The following is a 20,985-nucleotide window of genomic DNA, read 5'->3' as shown; positions in this document are numbered from 1 at the left end:
AAAACATGATTCCCTGATTCCCTCTTCCCCGCTACCCTCTTGCCACCACCCCTAGCTGTGGTAAGAAAAAAAGAAGAGTGTTCTTTTCCTTCGTACAATAAGAAGTCAGTATACATTGAACTACCATGATAATATTTCCTCCGAAACATTTATAAAATCTTGTGAAACGCAGATTTTTTTAAAATTTAAAAGCCATTCTTTTTAAAAATCACAAACCTAAATTCTTATCGCTATTAAAACTAGATAAAAGTAGGAATAGCACACTTATTTTTTAAAATGATGTGCCTTATTGTATGAGGAGATAGTCCATAGCGAAAGGAAACAAAAACGTTGGTTCTCAACCGGTGTGTCGCTGGTCAAAGTAGACCTTTCGCCTCTGTCAGTACAGTGGCAGCGGGAAAGAACGGGTGTACACTTTTGACAGTGTACTGTCAATGGTAAACTAAAGGTAAGAGCATGTCTACGATTCGCAGTTACTTGAGAAAGCGTGGCTTTCATGGTCGGGTAGCCCGAAGAAAATATTTTGTGAGTGAAGTCAATGGGAAGAAAAGGTTAACATTTGCCAAAGCACACCGAAATACGCCACAATAATTCTGGAACCGTGTGATATTTACGGATGAAAGCAAATTCAACATTTTCCCATCGGATGGACGAACCATGGTGTGGAGGCAAAAGAATACAGAGTTTCGAAAACAAAACCTGAAACCTACAGTGAAACATAGTGGTGGTTCTATCATGGTTTGGGGGTGTATGAGTGCATCTGGTGTAGGATCCATGCACTTTATAGATGGTACGATGAACCATTATCAGTACATTGATATTTTAAAATCGAATCTTCATTCATCTGCTGAACAAATGGGCATTAGACAAAACTTCACATATTCATGCAGGACAACGATCCAAAGCATTCCGCTTTAAAAGAATACTCTAAGGGGAGGAGATTCAAATATTTTCCATAAACCTATTCTTTTCATGCGAACAACAGGCACTTTAATTAATATATATAGAGGGTAACTTAATATATGTAACAAACGTCGGGAGGAGATTCACGACACCGAGATAAGCAAAAATGGTTCTATGAACATATAGTATATTGGCGGTTAGCGGGCCGAAAGCGTGGGAAGAGTGAGTTCGAAGCGATAATTATCGAAGTGCAGAGAGACACAAACATACATTCGTCGAACACATCACGAGAAATGTTCAAAGTGCAATGCATGTATGACAACGCCGGATCATAGAATGATGAACCCTTTCGAAGATGCCTAGGTCATGACGAACAGCTGCACAGGCGTAATGGATACGCTATTTCAAGTCGCCGATATCGTAGATAGAAGCAGTATATACCACTATGCTTTTCGTGAGTCCCCACAGATAAAAATTCAGCGGAATTCAGGTCCTGAGACCAGACAGGCCAATGCATTGGACCCACACCCGGTCCAACATCTTGGGAGGTTGTTCAACCACAGGCAACATTCACACTGAAGTGCGTGGGAGCCCCAACATCCATATACCACAGGTCGCAGCGCAACATTTTCCAATGATTTGGGCAGTATCCTGCAGGAAGGTCAAATGCTGCTGTCCATTCAGTCATCTGGGTAGCATGTATGGGTCGATCATGGACAACACCACACCATACATTAAAACCAAATTGGTATTGATGATAAGTGACAACCGTACCATGGAGATATACATCTATCTGCCCACGGATGTGTCGTGATGTTGACGCTACCATCCCTTTCAAACGTTGTCTTCTGAAACAGCATGATGGTAGTGGTCTGTTGAATGTACCACTGGCAGAATGCTTCATGAGGTTGAAAATCTGCTTCTGTCAGTCCTTGTGCCCTTTGGAAATAGTATGGGTACAAGGCATTTTCATGCAATGCACGTCACAGCCATGTGACTATCATGTATTTGACAGCTAAGTTCTCTTGTAGTCGTAACTAGCTCATTTTCCACAGCTTCTAACACACATTCGTCCATAACAGGTGTTTATACATGACGGGGTCGACCAGCAATCCACATGGGCAGACGTTAGTACAGTCCCTCTTTCACACGCGCGCCGACAAATTACTGTAAACATCCTGTATGATGGTTTAACGCTTGTTAGGAAAACGCTCCAGATAAGTCTTGCTGCTTCACGCCCATTACCATTTGCAGGACTGCACATGAATAACACGTTGACCTGTTCGAGATTTCAATAACGCACCATGTTTTAGTCAAGTACTGCCACTTGTCCTACTCAACACTCGCAACAAAATGACCGCACTCCTGTATTGTAGTGTCTTGAACATAAGCGCTACCTGTGTGTGTGAACCAAGCAACTACGTACTGAACACCATTGCCATCGCTAGACCTTCTAGACCTCCATCTCTAAGTTCGTTGGTTTTCGATCTACCGCTTCGAACTTACTGTTTCCACGCATTTGGCCCTGGTGAACACTGCTAATATGCTCACTATGATGTAAGTTCAAAGGACCTTTATTGATTAGCTCGGTCAGGAATCACCTCCCAACGTTTGTTATATTAATTAGTTACATCCTGTATATAGGGTGATGTAGGACAATTATGTCAGGTAAGCATAAAGCTTAAATTTCATATATGCTGCTTATATACTAAAATAATATCTGTTTTAATTTTGACAAATACCATAATAATTCAATAATACTTCTATATTATTCTCACGAAAAAATGTCAAACATTTATAAGAGAAATTTGAGATTTTTTTTTTTTAACTCCCAACTATCAGAACTGCCGCAATCCTACGAGAATTATGATAAAATCTCCTGGCTTCTACTGTATTTACATTACAGTGACTTTTAGCTAACGTCATAGGCCTATTTTCAGTCAGTTAAAATGGTATATTAAATGTTTTCTATCCCTATTTACAAGGGTCACTAGAAAGGTTTTGAGACATGCAGCTATGGGTATTCATGTTTATTTTACCTATTGTAATTTTCCGAAGTATTCTTTTCGACATTCCATACAACGTCTCATTATCCTAAACCAATTCTGGAAGCACTGGTGCCAATGGGTTCCAAGAACTGCTCCTAACTGTTCTCTGTGAGCATTCACACCATCTACATGGGCGGAAAACCGATGCCCATTAAGTAGGCATTTACAGTAGCATTTTGTCTCTAACGTTTCTTCTAGGATTTTTCACTGGAATGTTATAAACATTCTCAGAGCATATAATGTTGTTAATAATAACTGTCTAATGAGGACTAAGAAAGTCGAACTACCCTTTTCTACGCTCAATAGAATTACAAATATTGTTACTCAATTTCGTAAAGAAAGGAAGCTAAATATTTTGGCAATGCTGTCATTGGAGTAAAACATAGGAAACGCGTACCGAAATTCATTAAGCATGTAGAAAAGAAATTTGTTACGGCCAAAACAGAAAATTAGTAATGATACGAGTATATACAAACAACATAATATCTTTGTTTAAATGACCTCTACCACTATCCTAAAATGTTGATATTTTGGGTGTGCCCTACCCACTTTAAATCCTACGGGCAACCACTGTTTATTGTTTAATTCACAAAAAGTGTGCACATCTAGCTCTACATCGTTATGTCAATACTTTCTGACAATGTTCTGCAAGTTCGAGAAGTCTGCATAATAATAATCAAACAGCAAGGTGTGTGTATCAAACTATTTCTTCCAGATCTGATTATTTCATGCTTCAAAAACTAGACACTGTCAAACAAAGTTTTCAATATCCGAAGCTTTTAGAAACGAATTTTTACTCTTACTCACTTAGTAATTAAACAGATGAAAATATTCGTTCTTGTTCATTTCCAAATAAATCAATTTTAATGAAAACAATCTTTTTAACACAGACAACTGAAGATCAAATTAATCACTTTCAATACTGTTTGAGACCCACATGTAATGTTACCAAAATTCCTTCGAAATTGATGAGATACATACATTTGAAGATATTTAAATTTATCTTAAAATTTTATTACTGTTCGGGTTTATATTCTTTAAAAAATCTTTACTGTGTCAGATCTTGATTATTTATGAACAAGTAAAAGTAAAAACTTTCGAATATTGACACACTTAGAGATGCTAATCTAAGCCTGTTTGAGAATATTTAAAACCCATTTTACAGTTGGGACGCATTGGTAATGCTGGTAACGCATCGCACTGACGTGAGACGTTTCATGCAACTCAGCTCATGACTCATAAGTAAAGGGTCCAAATGGATGAATCGAGTTGCGGGATGAGACTTAGTGCGCCTGATAGAGGATGTGAAAATACATGTATGTGCAAAGTTATAGCGGCTGGGCGCCACAAGAGACGGAGGGGGAGGGGTCAAAGTTGGTGGGAGAAGGGATATGCTGTTATAGAAATACATCAAATTAACTGTTGAATCGTAAAAGTAGTAAAAGATAGACAATACAAATGGTGGTAGTTTCACATATTGATGAAAGAAGACTGGACAGAGTAGATCACGAACCTCCGCCACCATCTTGAAATCCGCCATTTTGAACTCTGTGATATTTTTTGAAATAGAAAGGTAGCCCTATGGCACATGTGTTAAGACTGTGTTTTGATCAGGAATGCAGTGCTACTCTCCATTTTGTCATATCACTAACCGCTATATGAATTATGGCCTGTTTTATCCTTTTGGATACCGTTAGAACACATGCTCGAAATGCGATACGATAGACACTCGAGAAAGCCACCTCACCGATAACTTATTTTCCGCTACGACTTCTTTGCTGTATTCGACTGCAGTAGTTCACTTTTCATCCAGATATCACATGCTATGCTCGTCCCAAGTTGCTATTGCTTATGAAGGTGGACAAAGAAAGTTGAATAAAAAATATAGCAAGTGGTGAAAAAATAGTGGTTTACGTACAGCACGTACTAATTGGATTCCAATCTATCAGATTTTATTGTGTTATGGTCTATATTAGTATGGCATTTAACAATAGGTAGCAATATAAACTCCACATTGTTTACGACGGAGAAAAGAAAAAAAAAAAAAAAAAAAAGAGGTTCTTCCAAACCGGAACATTTCTCTTCGGCACTATATGAAGCAAATTAGAATGCCGTAAATAATAATAATGTAATAATATACAACTCGGATATCGAATTTCACTGTTAATGTATAACTTACATGTGTCTTCCTGATAATCCAAACTTTCGACATACGCCTACGAGTATCAGTGTCCTAGCTATTCGTTAATAACTATAAAGATGATCCTAAATCTTCCAAATAAGTACAGATAACGATAAATAAAGTTCATAATTGACTTTTCGAGAACATGATGGTCATAATTGATATATCACATGACTATCTTTCCATTTCAAAAAATATCACAGATTTCAAAATGGCGGATTTCAAGATGGCGGCGAAGGTTCGTGATCTACTCTGTCCAGTCTTCTTTCGTCAATATGTGAAACTACCACCATTTGTATTGTCTATCTTTCACTAGTTTTACGATTCAACAGTTTATTTGATGTATTTCTATAACAGCATATCCCTTCTCCCATCAACTTTGACCCCCTCCCCCTCCGTTTCTTATGGCGCTAAGCTGCTATAACTTTGCACATACACATATTTTCACATCCTCTATCAGGCGCACTATGTCTCATCCCGCAACTCGATTCATCCATTTGGACCCTTTACTTGTCAGCTTTAACAATGTGAAGCCATTTGAGATTGTGTGTAGTAAATTTAATTTCTTAAGTTATATATTTCTAAATAGCACCTCTCATTTCCCTTTCCTTGAGCAATCTACTTGTTAGTCATGTCCACTTTAGTTGTCCATATGCACTAAAATAAGGTAATGTCACATCCCTCTCGTTGTCATGGTGTTCATTTTACTTCCGAACAAAAACGAACTGTTAGATTTTGCCTTTTCTAGACTGCTAAAAGCAGCATGGAGTTAATATTTGGACTCTTGGGAGAGAAAAAATTGCGGTATGCTTCCAAAAAGCAACTTCCCTAAAATGTTGCGTTCGACACTAGAAAGGATCGGAGCAAACCAAGTTCAAAATATCATGCTCGTCTGCGCAGATTTAAGGCCATGGGCATCTTTCCGTTCGACCGAACTGAAGTTCTGAAAAAAAAAAAAAAAAAGTGCCGCACATTGAGAAAAATGCAGGTCATGTCACAGCTGAAAACGAAACAGCGTAGACGGAAGCATTTTTACTACTGCTGAGAGACGCTCGTGCATCAATAGCTCTAAAAGGATCCAGAGGAAAGATGATTCCAATCCCTGCATTCAAAAGTGTTGGGAGTTCCAGACTTACAAGGCAGGGCAGCAGATATTGATAATCCCTATGATAATGAAGCACTTGAAACGCTCGTTCCATCTATCATGCCAGGAGACTTAATTTTTTCCTGGTTACGACCATCGTCACGCACATGCCTTCTTCGCATTTTTTACCATGTCCTCACTTTTTTCTCCATGTAATATCAGTCCTGATATTTCTGCAATAGTTTATTCACACACAGAATTACTTTGTGGTCTAAGCAGCAATTTTTAGCACTTTGCTCTCCTGAGATATTACGTTCCCCCCAAAATGCCATCAAAATTACAAACTCCAACTTTCGGACCTAAATAAATCACCACCAGTAGTGGTAGTAAATCATAATATACGGCACCAGTAGTAGTATAGCTGTGGATATTTCTGCCGACTCTTTACATGCAATAGTATTCAGCACAAAACTTATGTACTCCCTACTTTACGCGATTCCAACATAGAGCCCCTTTAAAAGTGCAGTATTCTGTACTTTCTGGTGATGTCATGTATTGCTTTGCAACCCTGCATATTTATTTAGGAGCAAGAGTATATTCTTCGTGTACCTCTGTCTCTCATGTAAACATTCGTTTTTGTTTCGTGTTCATCTGATTCGTATACTCTTGCACTCGGGAGCAACTATAGTTTTCGTACACTCTTGCAAATGCATAAAATGGCACTCCACCGACAACAAAGATAGCTGCCGATCAGAAACACTTGTACATACGACAATGTAAATGGTGTTATAGACTTCCTCATACACAAGGTTCATCACACTCCAATTTCTATAATTTTCCGACATAGCAGAGAAACCTCCACTGGACCATTTCGTATGGATTGATCCTTTGGTAAAGATGTTTACGTAGGCAAGCAACTTACAATTATGAAATAAATGATAGGGGCCCCGGTGGCTCAGTGGTAGAGCGTTCACCTCTGGTGCTTGGGGTCCCGGGTTCGATCCCAGCCCCCCGCCCAGTGAACCTTGTGGTGGACAAACACCGTGTGCGTGGGTTTTCTCGGGGTTGTCCCGTTTCCTCCCACTTTCTTCATTCCACCATTTCATTCATTACTCATCATCACCGTATCCTTTAGCCTAACCGGCATAACCGTAGGACGTAACACTCAAAGATTTCATTTCATTTTTTGAAATAAATGACATTTTACTCAAGTAATAAGAAAGGCGATCGTAGTAATTCTGGTAAGCACAAGAAAATGTAATGAGAGTAAACCACATGGACGAAGTATCATATTAAATATATAGAAGTTTGTACTTACATGTCCAGTAAATCAGCGTTAGTAGCCTTCAGTATTTGTACGTAAATGCATTTGCTCACTAACTTCTTTGAAAATTTTGTCATTAAACTGAAATAAAAAAAGATAAATATTAAAAAACTGTAACTATAAGAAATTCCGAGTACATTTTACATCCATCTTAAAATTAACTCAGTGATCTGCCTTACACTCATGACCATCGCGTTCACTTACGGTGCCTGTATTCGCAGATTCAAACTTTTCTGTGGATAGGTCAGGCTAAAACCATGAAAATTATTCCAACTCTTCTTTAACAATAGGTTTTAATCTGTCGTAACTTCAAATACAAAGGGTGAGAGTATACTGCAAAGATTAAAATTGCACGGAAAGTAGCACTGAATTTCCTGAACAAAATAAATCTGACCAATAACATAATCTGCAATCAAAGTGATTGTAAGCTGAAATATCCCCATTTTCTCAAAGAAAAAAAGGGCGTTCGTCATGTTACAATATATAGAATTAAGTGAATATAGGCAACAAATCATATGGGATATTGACAGCTTGTTTGTATATGGCCATACACAACGCACAGACAACAAAATGAAGTGTATCGTTGCAAAATAAAAGCTATCCTTTCATAGCACTGCACATTACCAGGCATTTTATGATCGTATCAAAAGTTTATGTATGTAAAAAAGCTAGGATAACTCAAAGTTACTGCTGGTCTTCGGTTTGTAGTTGTTTAACTTTGAAACCTTATTTTCACTCTAACAATCTAAAGTCGGAAATGTTAATCAGAGCTGGTCATTCAGCGAGCGCTTCATAATGATTGTAATGTAATGTACCCCCCCCCCCAAAAAAAAAAACTATTATTATATCAAATATGCATACTGTTTTTATACGTACAAAAGGTACAGACACAAATCCAAAACATTTTCGCTCCAATTTCTTACACCAAATTAGGATATACTAGTTATTACTGAAATATTTGTTTGTGAAATACAGGTAAAATTATGTTTTCAGAAAATTTCATTTGAAGAAAATTAACCCGCAAAAATAAAATACCACTTTGGGGATTTTTCAGGTGAAGTAACGTACCATCTCTCTCTCTCTCAACTATATAAAGACCGCCGACCCTTTAAGCTCAGTAACCTTCGTCGTGTGATTTTCATTGTTTTTGCTAGGTTAAACATAATTTGAAACATACATCTCAGCTGCTAACGACAACCTGCCATGCAGTTTAACCTATAGAGTCCTGACATTAAGCGGTCCATTTTTTTTAAAAAACTATCGCTTGAGATATTATGGTTATTGATGCCATCTAACGAACAAAATTAGTAATATAAACAGGTGGGACCAAAGTACGTATAAGGAAAAGTAGCGCAGTCTTAGCTAAACGAAGGGGATAAAATGTGTGATAGGCGGAACCTCGCTGTGACGTAGGAGAGAGTAGAGAATGATTAATAAAAATGATTAATTAAATATTTAGTTTATTATGGTAGTTCTTTTTAGATTATATTATTTTACTAGTAAACAGTATTTTAAGCTGTTAGAACTCAGCATAAGATTTTTTTTTTTTTTTTTTTTTTTTTTTGTAGAAGTAAAAGAACCTGTTTTACCTTGAAATGCTTAATTATAATTTTATTAACACAAAGAGAATTTTAACATATATAAGAGGATATTAATGATGCTATGTGCATATTTTTTGAGTTACTTGCCACAAAATTATTTATGCATGGAAAACAAAACTAGACAGCTTAGACTTTTTTAAACCAACTTTTACATATGGTAGCAAATGAAATTTACATGAGCATAGGGTACCTTCTTAATTTAAGTTTAAGGTTAGTTTTTCCGCACATGGCTAAAATGATTTTCTTTTATAGGGTCTGTCCGTGAAGTAACAGGACTGATTTTATTCCGCCATGACTGTACTTCGGAGCGTGCGCGCACCGACTGGATCCGGTAGAGGGCGTTCCTAGCTAACGAACGAGCGGCTGGTCAGTTGTCTCCGAGCACACGGAGAGTCAGGACAGGCTTTTTCGCGCAACGTGTTTCTGTGAGTGGTGCAAGCCGAAAATGCAGCGTTCGTTACAGCAGAGGTACGCGATTAAATTCTGTGTTAAACTCTGTAAATCTGCAACAGAGACGTTTGATATGATCAAGCAGGCTTACCCAGATGATGCTTTAGCAAGAAGTGGTGTGTTTCGGTGGCACAAGGCCTTTTCGGAGGGCCGGGTAGAGGTCGCCGATGAAGACCGTGCTGGAAGACCTTCGACTTCGACAAACACCGACAATGTGACTCGTGTGCGCGAAGTTTTGAACTCAGACCATCGACTAAGTATTCGTTTAATTGCCCAGATGTTGAATTTACCAAAATCTGTGGTTCATGAAATTGTGACGGAGCATTTGAACATGCGCAAGGTGTGCGCGAAGATTGTCCCAAAAGTGCTCACTGACAACCAGAAATTGCGGCGAGTGGAATTGTGCCAAGAAAATTTGAACATGTGTGAAAGTGACCCCCAATTTTTGAATAACGTAATCACAGGTGACGAATCATGGATCTTTGAGTATGATCCCGAGACAAAGAGGCAATCTTCCGAGTGGCACACGCCGGCGTCTCCTCGCCCAAAAAAGGAAAGAATGAGCAAATCCAAAGTGAAAACGATGCTCATTGTCTTTTTTGACATTAAAGGCATCGTCCACCATGAATTTGTTCCTCCTGGACAAACCGTCAACGCCAAGTTTTACGTGGAAGTGCTCAAGAGACTCAAACGAAGGGTCAATCGGGTCCGACCAGACATCGGAGCCGACTGGAAGCTGCACCACGACAACGCCCCGGCTCACACCGCCTTTCTTGTGAACAGCTACCTAACCAAGGCCGGCATCCCAACGCTTCCGCAGCCGCCCTACAGCCCAGATGTGGCCCCCCGGACTTCTTTTTGTTTCCTCGCCTGAAACGCCCGATGAAAGGTAAGCATTTTGAGACGACAGAGGGGATCCACGCAGCTTGCACCTCGGCTCTCAAGGCTATTCCGGAGAATGACTTCCGTGACGCCTTCAATGCTTGGAAATCGCGCTGGCAGCGCTGCATCGACGCAGAAGGAGCCTATTTTGAACGTTTTTAAAGAATTGTAACGATTGGCTCAATATTTTTTTTTTTTTAAATCGACTCAGTCCTATTACTTTCCGGACAAACCCTGTATGTTTTTGTTGCTTTCGTTTCCAGTCTCTCTTTTGCCCGCCTGAATCCCCATTATATTACAATCTAATTTTCACATGTAAAATCATTTTGACCAAAGTATGTGCGTCCATTTACAGATAACCATTTGTTTTTTGTTTTTTTTTTTTAATCAAAAATGGTTACAGATAACCATTTAGTTTTTAATTTAAAATTAAGTGCTTAACTTGTAAGTTTTTGCAATTAAAATTTCATTATTTTTATCACTGTTGTCCCTTAGGACAAGTTATTATATAAAAAAAAACTCCTTAGTTATTAATGATTCCTTTTGATTACTTTGTAAGGCTTTTTTTATAATTACACTTAAGTACCAACATTTTTTAACAAATTAGCATATCCAGTTTTCCTTTTTTTCATAAATTTTTTGTTTCCAAAACAAGACCAAACCACAGTATGTGTATGGAGCATACGACATCTCTTGTTGAAGGGGCACGCTTTTTGTAGTAGTATATTGGAAACAGTTTACATTCTTTTCATAATTGTCTTTAGTATTATTAAGTAATTAGGGATTTGGAATGATAGTCACACGTTGCCAGAGTATACGTACATATAACTCTGTGAAAAGTACATTCTACTTGTGATTGTGGCTAGTCTGAACAATTCTAAGACAAAAGTTTTTATTTTATTTTATTTATTTCTTTATTTTTAATATTCTATCGCTTGCAGGGAGCGGATTGGAGAGTGCGAAAAGACAGAACAACTTGAATTCAAAACTTCTAGAGTGTATTCAATTCATTTTAAAGAAAGTAACAATGCGAGAAGTTTGAAATCTGAGTTGTTAAATACAACTTGGACCTCCCAATAGCAAAACGGGAACTCGGAACATTCGTACACCTTCTTAATTTTTGAAATTAAACTTTTCCATGCAGCATTTTCTAGGCTCTTAAAATTCCTTTCTCCCATCAAATAAATAAATAAAAAGTATCTCTGTGTTAGCGAAATTCCTAATTCGGTTCCTGGCCTCGAAACTGACATCGCTGAGTCCTCAACGCATTTAGCCGAATCCTTGCAGCTACGACTTTCACTGACTGTGGTGTCCTCAGTGTGCGCGGTTTGTCACTATACTGCCGGTCACTCACACTTCCGGTTTCATTCTAATGCTGGGTGGTGCAGTAGACATATCGTTCACTGATTTGTAGCGGTTTCAGGGTACCGAAAATCCGTGGTAGTGGCATGCCCACTTTGTGTAGCGCTATGACTGCAATACGATTCTCGTTGTCTCCCCACTATATTGTTACAGGTTCCCACTGCCACGCGCTTCACCATGGATTGAAGGCTCAGGGACCTCTTTGGCCTATGATACTAAGATAGCAACATGCACTTATATCCACGTGGTTAAAACCTCTGGACGGTCAAAATCTCTGATTTCAATATTCATGAAATAACTACATAACAGACTTAAGTGTTAATTGTGGTACGGGAAACAAAGGAAATACATAGGCTTCGGAAAATTTCATTCAAAGAAAATTCACATCAAAAGTAAACTACTTCTCTTAAAGACCAACTTGCGCAACATTATAATTATAGTGAAATACGGTATTTATGAAATGTGAAAAAATGTCTGAGTCGTGTTTTGAGAAAATCCTCCAAATAAGGACTCACCCCAAGAATAACCTACTCTTTCTTTACTTTACAGTACTAATGATTGATGCCATGAATATTTGGCGTGGGAGGCCCGGGTTTGATTCCCGGCGGGAGCTCATGTGGTTCGGATTCCACATTAATCAGTAGGTCCACGTCTCATATAGCCTCGCTGCTGAAAAGGGACGTTAAACTCAAAATCCAAATCCAAATCAACTCAACGAATAGCTCACCTCAAGAATGAACTATCCCTCAATCACCTTTCTTTTTTTTTGGGGGGGGGGGGGGGCATTAGTTATGTCATATTGTCAGGTTATTCATGAAATATGAAAATCGAAAAGGAAATATAAGTAATTTAAAAAAAAAAAGTACCAGAAAAACTCACTTTCAAGAGTAAACTATCCCTTCACGATTTTTCCCAGAAAAATGACTTATAACTACTCTACGGCTTTGTTACAGAAAATTTTATTTATGAAATATAAACAAAATCATTAGAGCCGTTTTTGAGAAAATAAAAAAAAAAATGATTTTCACCCTTCAGTAAACGACTCTCACTTTTAGGAGTGGGGAGAACATTCGAAAAACCCTCTGGAGAATCACATTAAAATTTGGTCTCGATACGTTGAACGGTATGGCCTCCAGGTGAACGTACACCATGACGAACAGTTGTCAAAATAAGTTTTTTGGTATATATGAGCTACGAAACGTGTAAATCCGTTGAAACTTCAGATTCAATTTTTTCACGCCCATCATATTTTCTTCTCTCTTTCGTCGTTCGACAAAGAAATAAAATCGTAACTCGTTCCCATCCCTCAGTAGTCAAAACTCGATAGCAGGATTAAAGACGGATTTAGATTTGATGGGGCCCTAAGTTATGGAAGGTAATGGGGCCCTTTGTATGTCCAGCTGTCCTTTGTGAATGACAAATTGCCTGCACTGCAGTGTGCAGCTGCATCCTACATGTTGACATGCAACCAGTCCATGAAGAACATTGGCGTCCTATCAGAAATGAGCAAAATAGTGGTATTTTTAGGAAAAGGCTAATGGGAGGGGCCCCACTACTTGTATCACAAAATGCTGTTAATGTATAAGCTTTATTTTACTAGTAGTTTATCTTATGTTTTGAGCATGTACACCCAGGTTTATTCTGTAAATTTTTCGGCCCCCAGGTACATGGGGCTCTAAGCTATAGCTTGTTATCATTGAGCAGGACTTATCTGTGAATCCAGTAATATAAATTAGCAGGAGACGGGAAGATTTTTTTTCTGGAACTTATGGTCTTATCTACATTTATTGTCATAGGTGAAACGAGAAAAGAATAAAGAGTGTGCCTGTATCGTTTAGCAAGTAATTAGCATGTTGAAAATACAACGTTTAGATTAGAGAGTGCGATGGCAAACTCAGATATTTACTGCATTTATTGTTTTCAATTGCAACAATTATTTTCACTGTTACTTGGTTGGTAAGTATCTTTTCAGCACCTACGCTATAGTGTGCTATGAGCTTCAACAGCTTAATATGAGATCGAAACTATATACGCTCTCACCGGGAATCGAGCCAGGATCTCCCACGCCGGAGTTATTATGTACGCTATCCATGTAATCACGCGGGAAATTAACAATAAAACGTCTGAAAATTAAGTACTAAGATTGACTTTATTGTACCGAAACAAAGATAATGTAATAATACATGTTTATTATTCAAAGTACCTCCCTTCTGCGTCAATACAGCGAGTGGCACGATCACATAAGACCACCACCTTTGCAACTCAGTTTTCGGTATGTTCTGTAATGCCGTTGTCGCAGCTGCTTGTATATCTTCAACATTGTTACAAAGTCGGCAGGGTGGGAACAAAACAGTCGCGGGGGACATATCTGGAGAATAGGGGGAGTGCTGCAGCACATACTCCTGAACAAGTACGCCCGGTGAGCGGGTGTCTTGTCATGGATAAGGAACGAGCTACCTGGGGCTGAGTATTTAGGTCGAACACGACAAATCCTCTTCATGAAACGCTCCAAAACACAAACAAAAATGGGAATTCGCTGTGTGACCTTCTGGTACAAATTAATGATGAATGATATTCTTACTGTCGTAGAAACATAGGAGCACTGTCTTCACTTTTCACTTCTGAAGTCGAGTTTCTCCGAGTCTCTCCTTTACGGATTGCATACACTGTTTCGTCACACTTAACCCTTTCCGGATTCCGGCTTTTTGGGCTATTTTTTAGACTTTCAGTCAAGCAGCTACTGCATCGTCACTATTTATCCTAGGATCATGGTTCATACCTCATTCTCTTCAGAATGGAGCTGGCTTTCAAATGGTACCACTTGCATGCTCATACCATATACCAGGAGCGGGAAAAATGATTTCAAAGGGAAATTTTCGGAGGGATTTTTTTCTCGCACTTTGGGCCCCTCTGGAGCGGCCCTGTGTGAACGTAGCGATCTAAAAAAAAATCTGATAAATAGTACTTGGTATACTGAATGTGTGTGTCAAGTTCTATCTTGAATACCAAGGGCGTGAGAAATTTTATCAGGAATTTCCATCATGCCCCAAATTACCGTAAAACACCATGATCTCAGGTAAAAATTTTCCTGAGACATCCCTAATTACCCTAGGGTCATGTTTCGCCCATTATTCTCTTCAGAATAGAACTGCCTTTCAGGCGGTATGACTCACATGTCTCCATCATGTATCTAAGGCGGGAAAATCCCGAAAAAGGGATTTTTTGGGTCTAAATATAATTTTTTTTAACTTTTAGCCCCCCTGTTTTAACGCAGAGATCTGAGAAAAAATCTGGTAAATACTACTCGGTGGGCTGAATGTTTATGCACAATTCCAATTTTCCAGGTGCAAAAGTAAGCCCGCCAAAAAAAATATACCGACAATGTCCCATATTCCCGTATACAGAGGGAAATTTTTAAACATTCCCTGAGACATCCCTAATTACCCTAGGGTCATGTTTCGCCCATCATTCTCTTCAGAATAGAACTGCCTTTCAGGCGGTACCATTCACTTGTCCCCATTAGGTATCTAAGGCGGGAAAATCGCGAAGAAAGGGATTTTTTGGTAAAAAATATCCCCTTTTCAACGTTTAGCCTCTCTGTACCCCCTGTTTTAACGCAAAAATCTGAAAAAAATCTGGTAAATACTACTCGGTGGACTGAATGTTTGTGCACAATTTCAATCTTCTAGGTGCAAAAATAAGCCCACAAAAAATAATACTGAAAATGTCCAAAATTCCCCTATACAGAAGTATATTTTGATAAAAAAAAAAAAATCCCTGACACTTCCCTAATTACCCTAGGGCCATGCGTCGTACATCATTCTCTTCAGAATAGAACTGCCTTTCAGGCGGTACCATTCACTTGTCTCCATCATGTATCTAAGGCGGGAAAATTGCGAAGAAAGGGATTTTTTGGTAAAAATATTCCTTTTTCAACTTTTTGACCCTCTGGATCCCCCCCCCCCCCTGTTTTAAGGCAGAAATGTGAAAACAAAATCTGGTAAATACTACTTGGTGGACTGAATGTTTGTGCATAATTTCAATCTTCTACGTGCAAAAATAAGCCCGCCAAAAATACTTTACATAACCCCCCACCAAAAAAATATTACACGAAAATATATATTTTATAATTATGACGTCATCACTCCTATGTCTCGACGCAGGAAGGTGTGAAACCATACGTAATGTCTTCTACAATGCCTCTGGACTTGAAAAAAAAAACCGGACGAAAAAGCTCAAGGAGAGTTATAACGCAATGTACCATGAAACACCCGTATGGTACAAATTGTACCATGGAATCTCCAAAGGGTTAAGTAAAATTATCGGACGATGTATACAAGAATAAACAGAGTATGCGTATGTTATACTCCATAATAGTTATTGCCTCAAAATAAATATTTCCTGTAAGTTGATCGCTTTTCAATAGATACCATAGATGGATTTCAATATTACCAAACGAAACAACTTGACTTTCTGTCGTTTCTGAACACACTTTGGTCTTCAGCCATGGGTGTTTGAGTATACGGAGTTTGGTTCAGGATAATATGATACATAGTGTATACCGTGAATATCAAAATCAACGGCCAGGGCCAAGAGCTAACTCCGTTGTGTGTAAAGATACGGAAAAAATGGATAATTATTGAAAATATGTTATTGTCAATCTAAAATGGTGAACTTTTTCACTCCACCAGCCACTTGGGCTCCACACCGGTAACACGCCATTTGTTAAATGAAAAATTAACATTTTCAGTTTAGCAGGCTATCGAACAGAATGTAAGGGCAGGCCAAAGTGACGCGATAAACAAGCACGTTGTTATGTGAGGAAACCTAGAACACTTCAATTTGTTTCCCAAGAGTGCTGTATCGTTGTTATGGTGAAGGTCCACGGGAAAGCCTGCTAAACTGGAACGTTGGTTTTTCATTTAACAAAGGATGCCTTACAGTGTGGAGTCCAAACGGTTGGCGCGATTGAAAACATTCCATTAGGTTAGATTGTAAACAACTTACTTCGGTAAGAGCACTTCGGTTGGTAAGAGTATTTTTGGAGTCGGGATCAGAATACAAGTAATAGTATGGGTCATAACGTAATCTAAGGCTTAATGAATAGCAAAGCAGCTTGGCATGACAGATGGACGTAAAGGAAGGGAAATGGTACCCATAGCGGGGATGGTTAAGGAAAAACGCAACCAACGAAGTCATCTTGTTTCGAGCCATCCGTATACAACTGCGAGTGTGGTGATATAGAGCAAAATTCTTGTTGATATTAGTGACCGGTAGTGGTAAACATACTAGAACATGTCAACTAATACAATTTATCTCCCAGGACGAAACAGTAAGAAAACCCAAAGGATAAAAGTCCGTCACTGCAATAGTTAATTCATCCACAAGGCCCAATGCACGAATCCCAAAAGGTGTGGAAACACCAAGACGTGCCCCATACCGACGATAGCAGCCTCCCAAATTTAAGAACACAAGAGTAATCAGGAAGTGCTGTAAGACGTGCACAATAGTGAAGGATCAAATAACTTTCGATGTTTAAGGGAAGGTCTACGTACACCAACCCAGAAGCTAGGTATAGAGCACCTATAAACAAACGAATCCCAAAACGATGGACCGTATCCAGCTGACGTAAAACAAACGGTCTATCAGAAGTGTAAAAAAACAACCATAATCGAGTTTAGAACGGATGGGAGCATGGTAAAGACGTAAGAGTACTGTACGATCTGCATCGCGGGATCGATGAGAAATAACTCTCAAGAGGTTGAGCCCTCTGAGGCAAGTATGTGTATTTCAAATTATGTAGACGTTCAAACAAAGTTAAGTTAGGTATCAAATTGCAAGCCCACAAAACGAAAACCATCAACAAATGATAAACTTGTTCCACTTCAATAAACGTCTGGATTGGAAACAGGTACGTAACCGACAAAAATGAACGCAATTCATTTAGTCGACAAAATAATGGGACGCAGTCCCAGTTTGTTCAGGTGCATAAACGATTTAGATTAAGTCGGAGTTCTCGGGTAGATGTGCGAAGGCCACGGGAACAACAGATGGTAATATCATCCATATGAAGACGACAATGAACCAAAAATACTGCAACTATCTCCCTAGGTGTACAGGTAAAGACGAATAGTCTTTAGAAATAACTCTCACTACTAATTCTTACCTGTGATCTTTCTTTAATTTAATTTCTCTTACTTTATATGTAATTCTTACAATCACATCTAACATTTCATCTAGAATCCCACCTAACCTTACACTTTGACATTTTTGTCCCAAACGACATCTAAGTTTGATATCTTGTTACCTATCTTCTTTATTTTAGAGTCCCTCAGACTATCACCTAACATTTGACCAACTTGGCATGCTCTCATATTCTTAATACCTTCTACCAACAGATTCCAGGGCACTACGTGAGATCGTGTCGTATCATAGCCGTCAGAGATCGAAAAAGACGGCCATTAATTGTTCCTAATGACGAGCAGCATTCCGGATGCCAGTTTCAAGATGGACAAGATGATATATAATCAAACGAAATTGACGGAGTCCATGTTGGAGGTTCGAGAATGAGGAATTCCGTTCCAAGAAACAGACCAACCGAAGATTAACTAGCTATGCAAAAATCTGCTGACAGCTCGTAAGAGCAATAGGATTGTAACTAGAATTAGCAGTTGTGACTCACTAGGTTTTAGAAATGGAATATGAAATTCCCACAGAAGCGTCAGAAAGCCATCAAACCAGATATGATTAAATAAGGTCAATAGACAGAATTTACCATGAAGGGCTAAATTACTTAAAAGGATATGGATGTTATCAGGACCAGTGTCTTTAGTAGCTGAAGGAAGTCTAGTTCTTCAGCTGTTAAAGGGCAATAATAGGGTTCCACAGTACTAGAGTTGAAGGATAAATGCAATTATCAGCATGCTGTTTACAGCAGAGGAAGTTCGGGGATTAATGGGTAGAGCTAGAGAGAGGCAACATAACTACCCAATTCATCTATTATTTACTTTTCATCAGTAACCAAATCATCATCATCGAGGAAGGTTGGGACATATGACGGACCATAAGAGCCCTGCAAACGGCGGATTTTAAACCAAACCTGTCATCGAACTAGACGTAGTTAAAGTGGAAACAGTCATGGCAACTCCGACGTTTAACCTGTTTAATCAGATTTCGGGCTCGAGCACTAAGCTGTCGCAACTGTGCCAAATTATCGATTGAAAAAGGTGTACATCGGCAAAGTGCACGATGATGAGCAATAGCATGTCGAATTTCAGGGGACCACCAAGGAACCCGGCGAGGATGTGGTCCCCGAGAAGGAATAGAAGCATCAGCAGCCGCCAGCAAGCTTTGCCGAAATAATATAGACGCTTATCGACAGAGATGGAAACATTAAAAGTAAAAATTTGGGAGATGGGGAACGTTATCATAAGTAAGAACAGCTCAATCTGTAAGATGTAAAATATACTAGCGAGAGTTAGGCACACTAAGACCATGAATGAGACAATGGACGTTGTCATATAAGCAGGAATAAACACTTCAGGTGAGAGGAACACGTAATAGGGTGCTAGAAATAAAAAAAAAAAAATGAGTGCTTATGGCAGAGCTGTACGTCGTTATTGCAAACTCTTTAAAATGGTGGGAAAACCCATTTAAATTCAATTGGAGTAAAGCCATCAAGATCGAAACAGTGTTATGATTGAGAAGGGTCCTGTTTAGTTGTCTTGTTACCAACTACAGTAAATTAATCAAGGACATCTATCACATCACCAGAAAGAGAGGAATTAATATGCAAGCTCGAGACTGTCAGGTGGACTAGATGATGAATTAAGTGTTCTTAGAGAAAGAGGGTTGGCAGCTTACTCTTTGGGATTTCTTCTTCTTGGTAGAACGAAAATAATCATTGGAGCTAGACATCGGATTTGGTGAGAATCAAACCTGGAAGTTTGTTTCTCATGCTCTTTGGCACCAGTTGAAGATGAGGATGCATCAGCCACGAGGGGACTCAAACCGAACTTTTGTTCTTAAAGAAGTATGTTTTCTACAAAATTCTTTCAGTCTCTTACAAAGTACTCACCATTGGATGCGGTGCACTTCTCCAGTCTTCCTTCCTACTGTTGGAAGCACCTTTGGAACTCTTCAACTTTGAGTTCCCTCTGTGAAGCTCATTTTACAGCCCCCACACCATCAAAACACTACCCTTTTAGATTTTTCATTCTCGGGAACAGAGTAGGGTCGCACATAGCTAGGTCTGGCAAATACGAAGTTCGGGAACGATGGTCCACCCATACGTCCAAATAGCGGTTCACAGACAACTAACAAATTTAGCGTAAACACGTCTCATTTACAAACCTTCAATCAAAATCTGCTGGCACGAGCTCCAACTCCTTCCTGTCTGTTCTGAAATTTCGTCTATAGTCTGACTTTTCAGCAGATTTTTTTTCAATGTTTTCGTCGTTTCGAGATTATGAAGGACGCTCAGAATGAGCACGATCATCAACACCAATCTCAACACGTTTAAAGAGCTGATTTTAGTTTAGCGTCCCTTTCAGCAGCGAGGCTATATGAGACGTGGACCTACTGATTAACGTGGAATCCGAACCACATGAGCTCCCGCCGGGAATCGAACCCGGGTCTCCCACGCCAAAGGCGCGTACGCTAACCGCTTAGCCACGAGGGAGCTCAACACGTTTAAAGAGTCTGGAGCACTCGAAAACTTCCGTACGGTTCATAGCAACCTTCCTGAAAGCCTGTTGAAGCATTTTCTAAGCTTCCGCTGGCGATTTTTTTAAGCAGGAAGCAAAAATTCAAACACTCTTTGTTCCTTTAAATCTGCCATAACGCTTTCGCAGGCGACAAACGTGAACAGTTGAGAAAAACAATATGATCAAAACTAGGGATGGCCAGAACCGGTTCCTAGTGGAACCGGTTTTTCGGATCAGGTCTGGAACCGGTTCTTCGGATCCAGGTCTAGATCCAGGCCTGGAACCGGATCCAGAACCGGATCTCCGAGAACCGGTTCCTCGTGAAACCAGTTCCGCTGGAACCGAAACTTTATGGCCATCCCTACGCTAAACCCGAGCTGCTGGCAGGCTGTGAACAGTATGCTAGATGAAATGGTGGAAGCGACAGGCAGGCGCCCAGGCGGC

General features: G+C 39.3%; 1 protein-coding gene across 1 annotated transcript in view; it reads right to left on the bottom strand.

Annotated features, from left to right (window-relative positions):
- LOC145671874 (uncharacterized) overlaps window positions 1–20,985 on the bottom strand; it is a 244,654-nt gene that overhangs the window by 124,279 nt on the left and 99,390 nt on the right. Inside the window, exon 4 of the mRNA XM_081741105.1 lies at window positions 7,536–7,622. Coding sequence (XP_081597231.1) covers window positions 7,536–7,622 — 87 coding nt within the window. The remainder of the gene's footprint in view (window positions 1–7,535; window positions 7,623–20,985) is intronic.

This window comes from Thermobia domestica, chromosome 2, assembly GCF_964235325.1.
Source record: "Thermobia domestica chromosome 2, izTheDome1.hap1.1, whole genome shotgun sequence".
NCBI classification, from domain to species: Eukaryota; Metazoa; Arthropoda; class Insecta; order Zygentoma; family Lepismatidae; genus Thermobia; species Thermobia domestica.
Note: the sequence above shows the minus strand (reverse complement) of the source record. Positions and strands in the feature narration are given on the sequence as shown.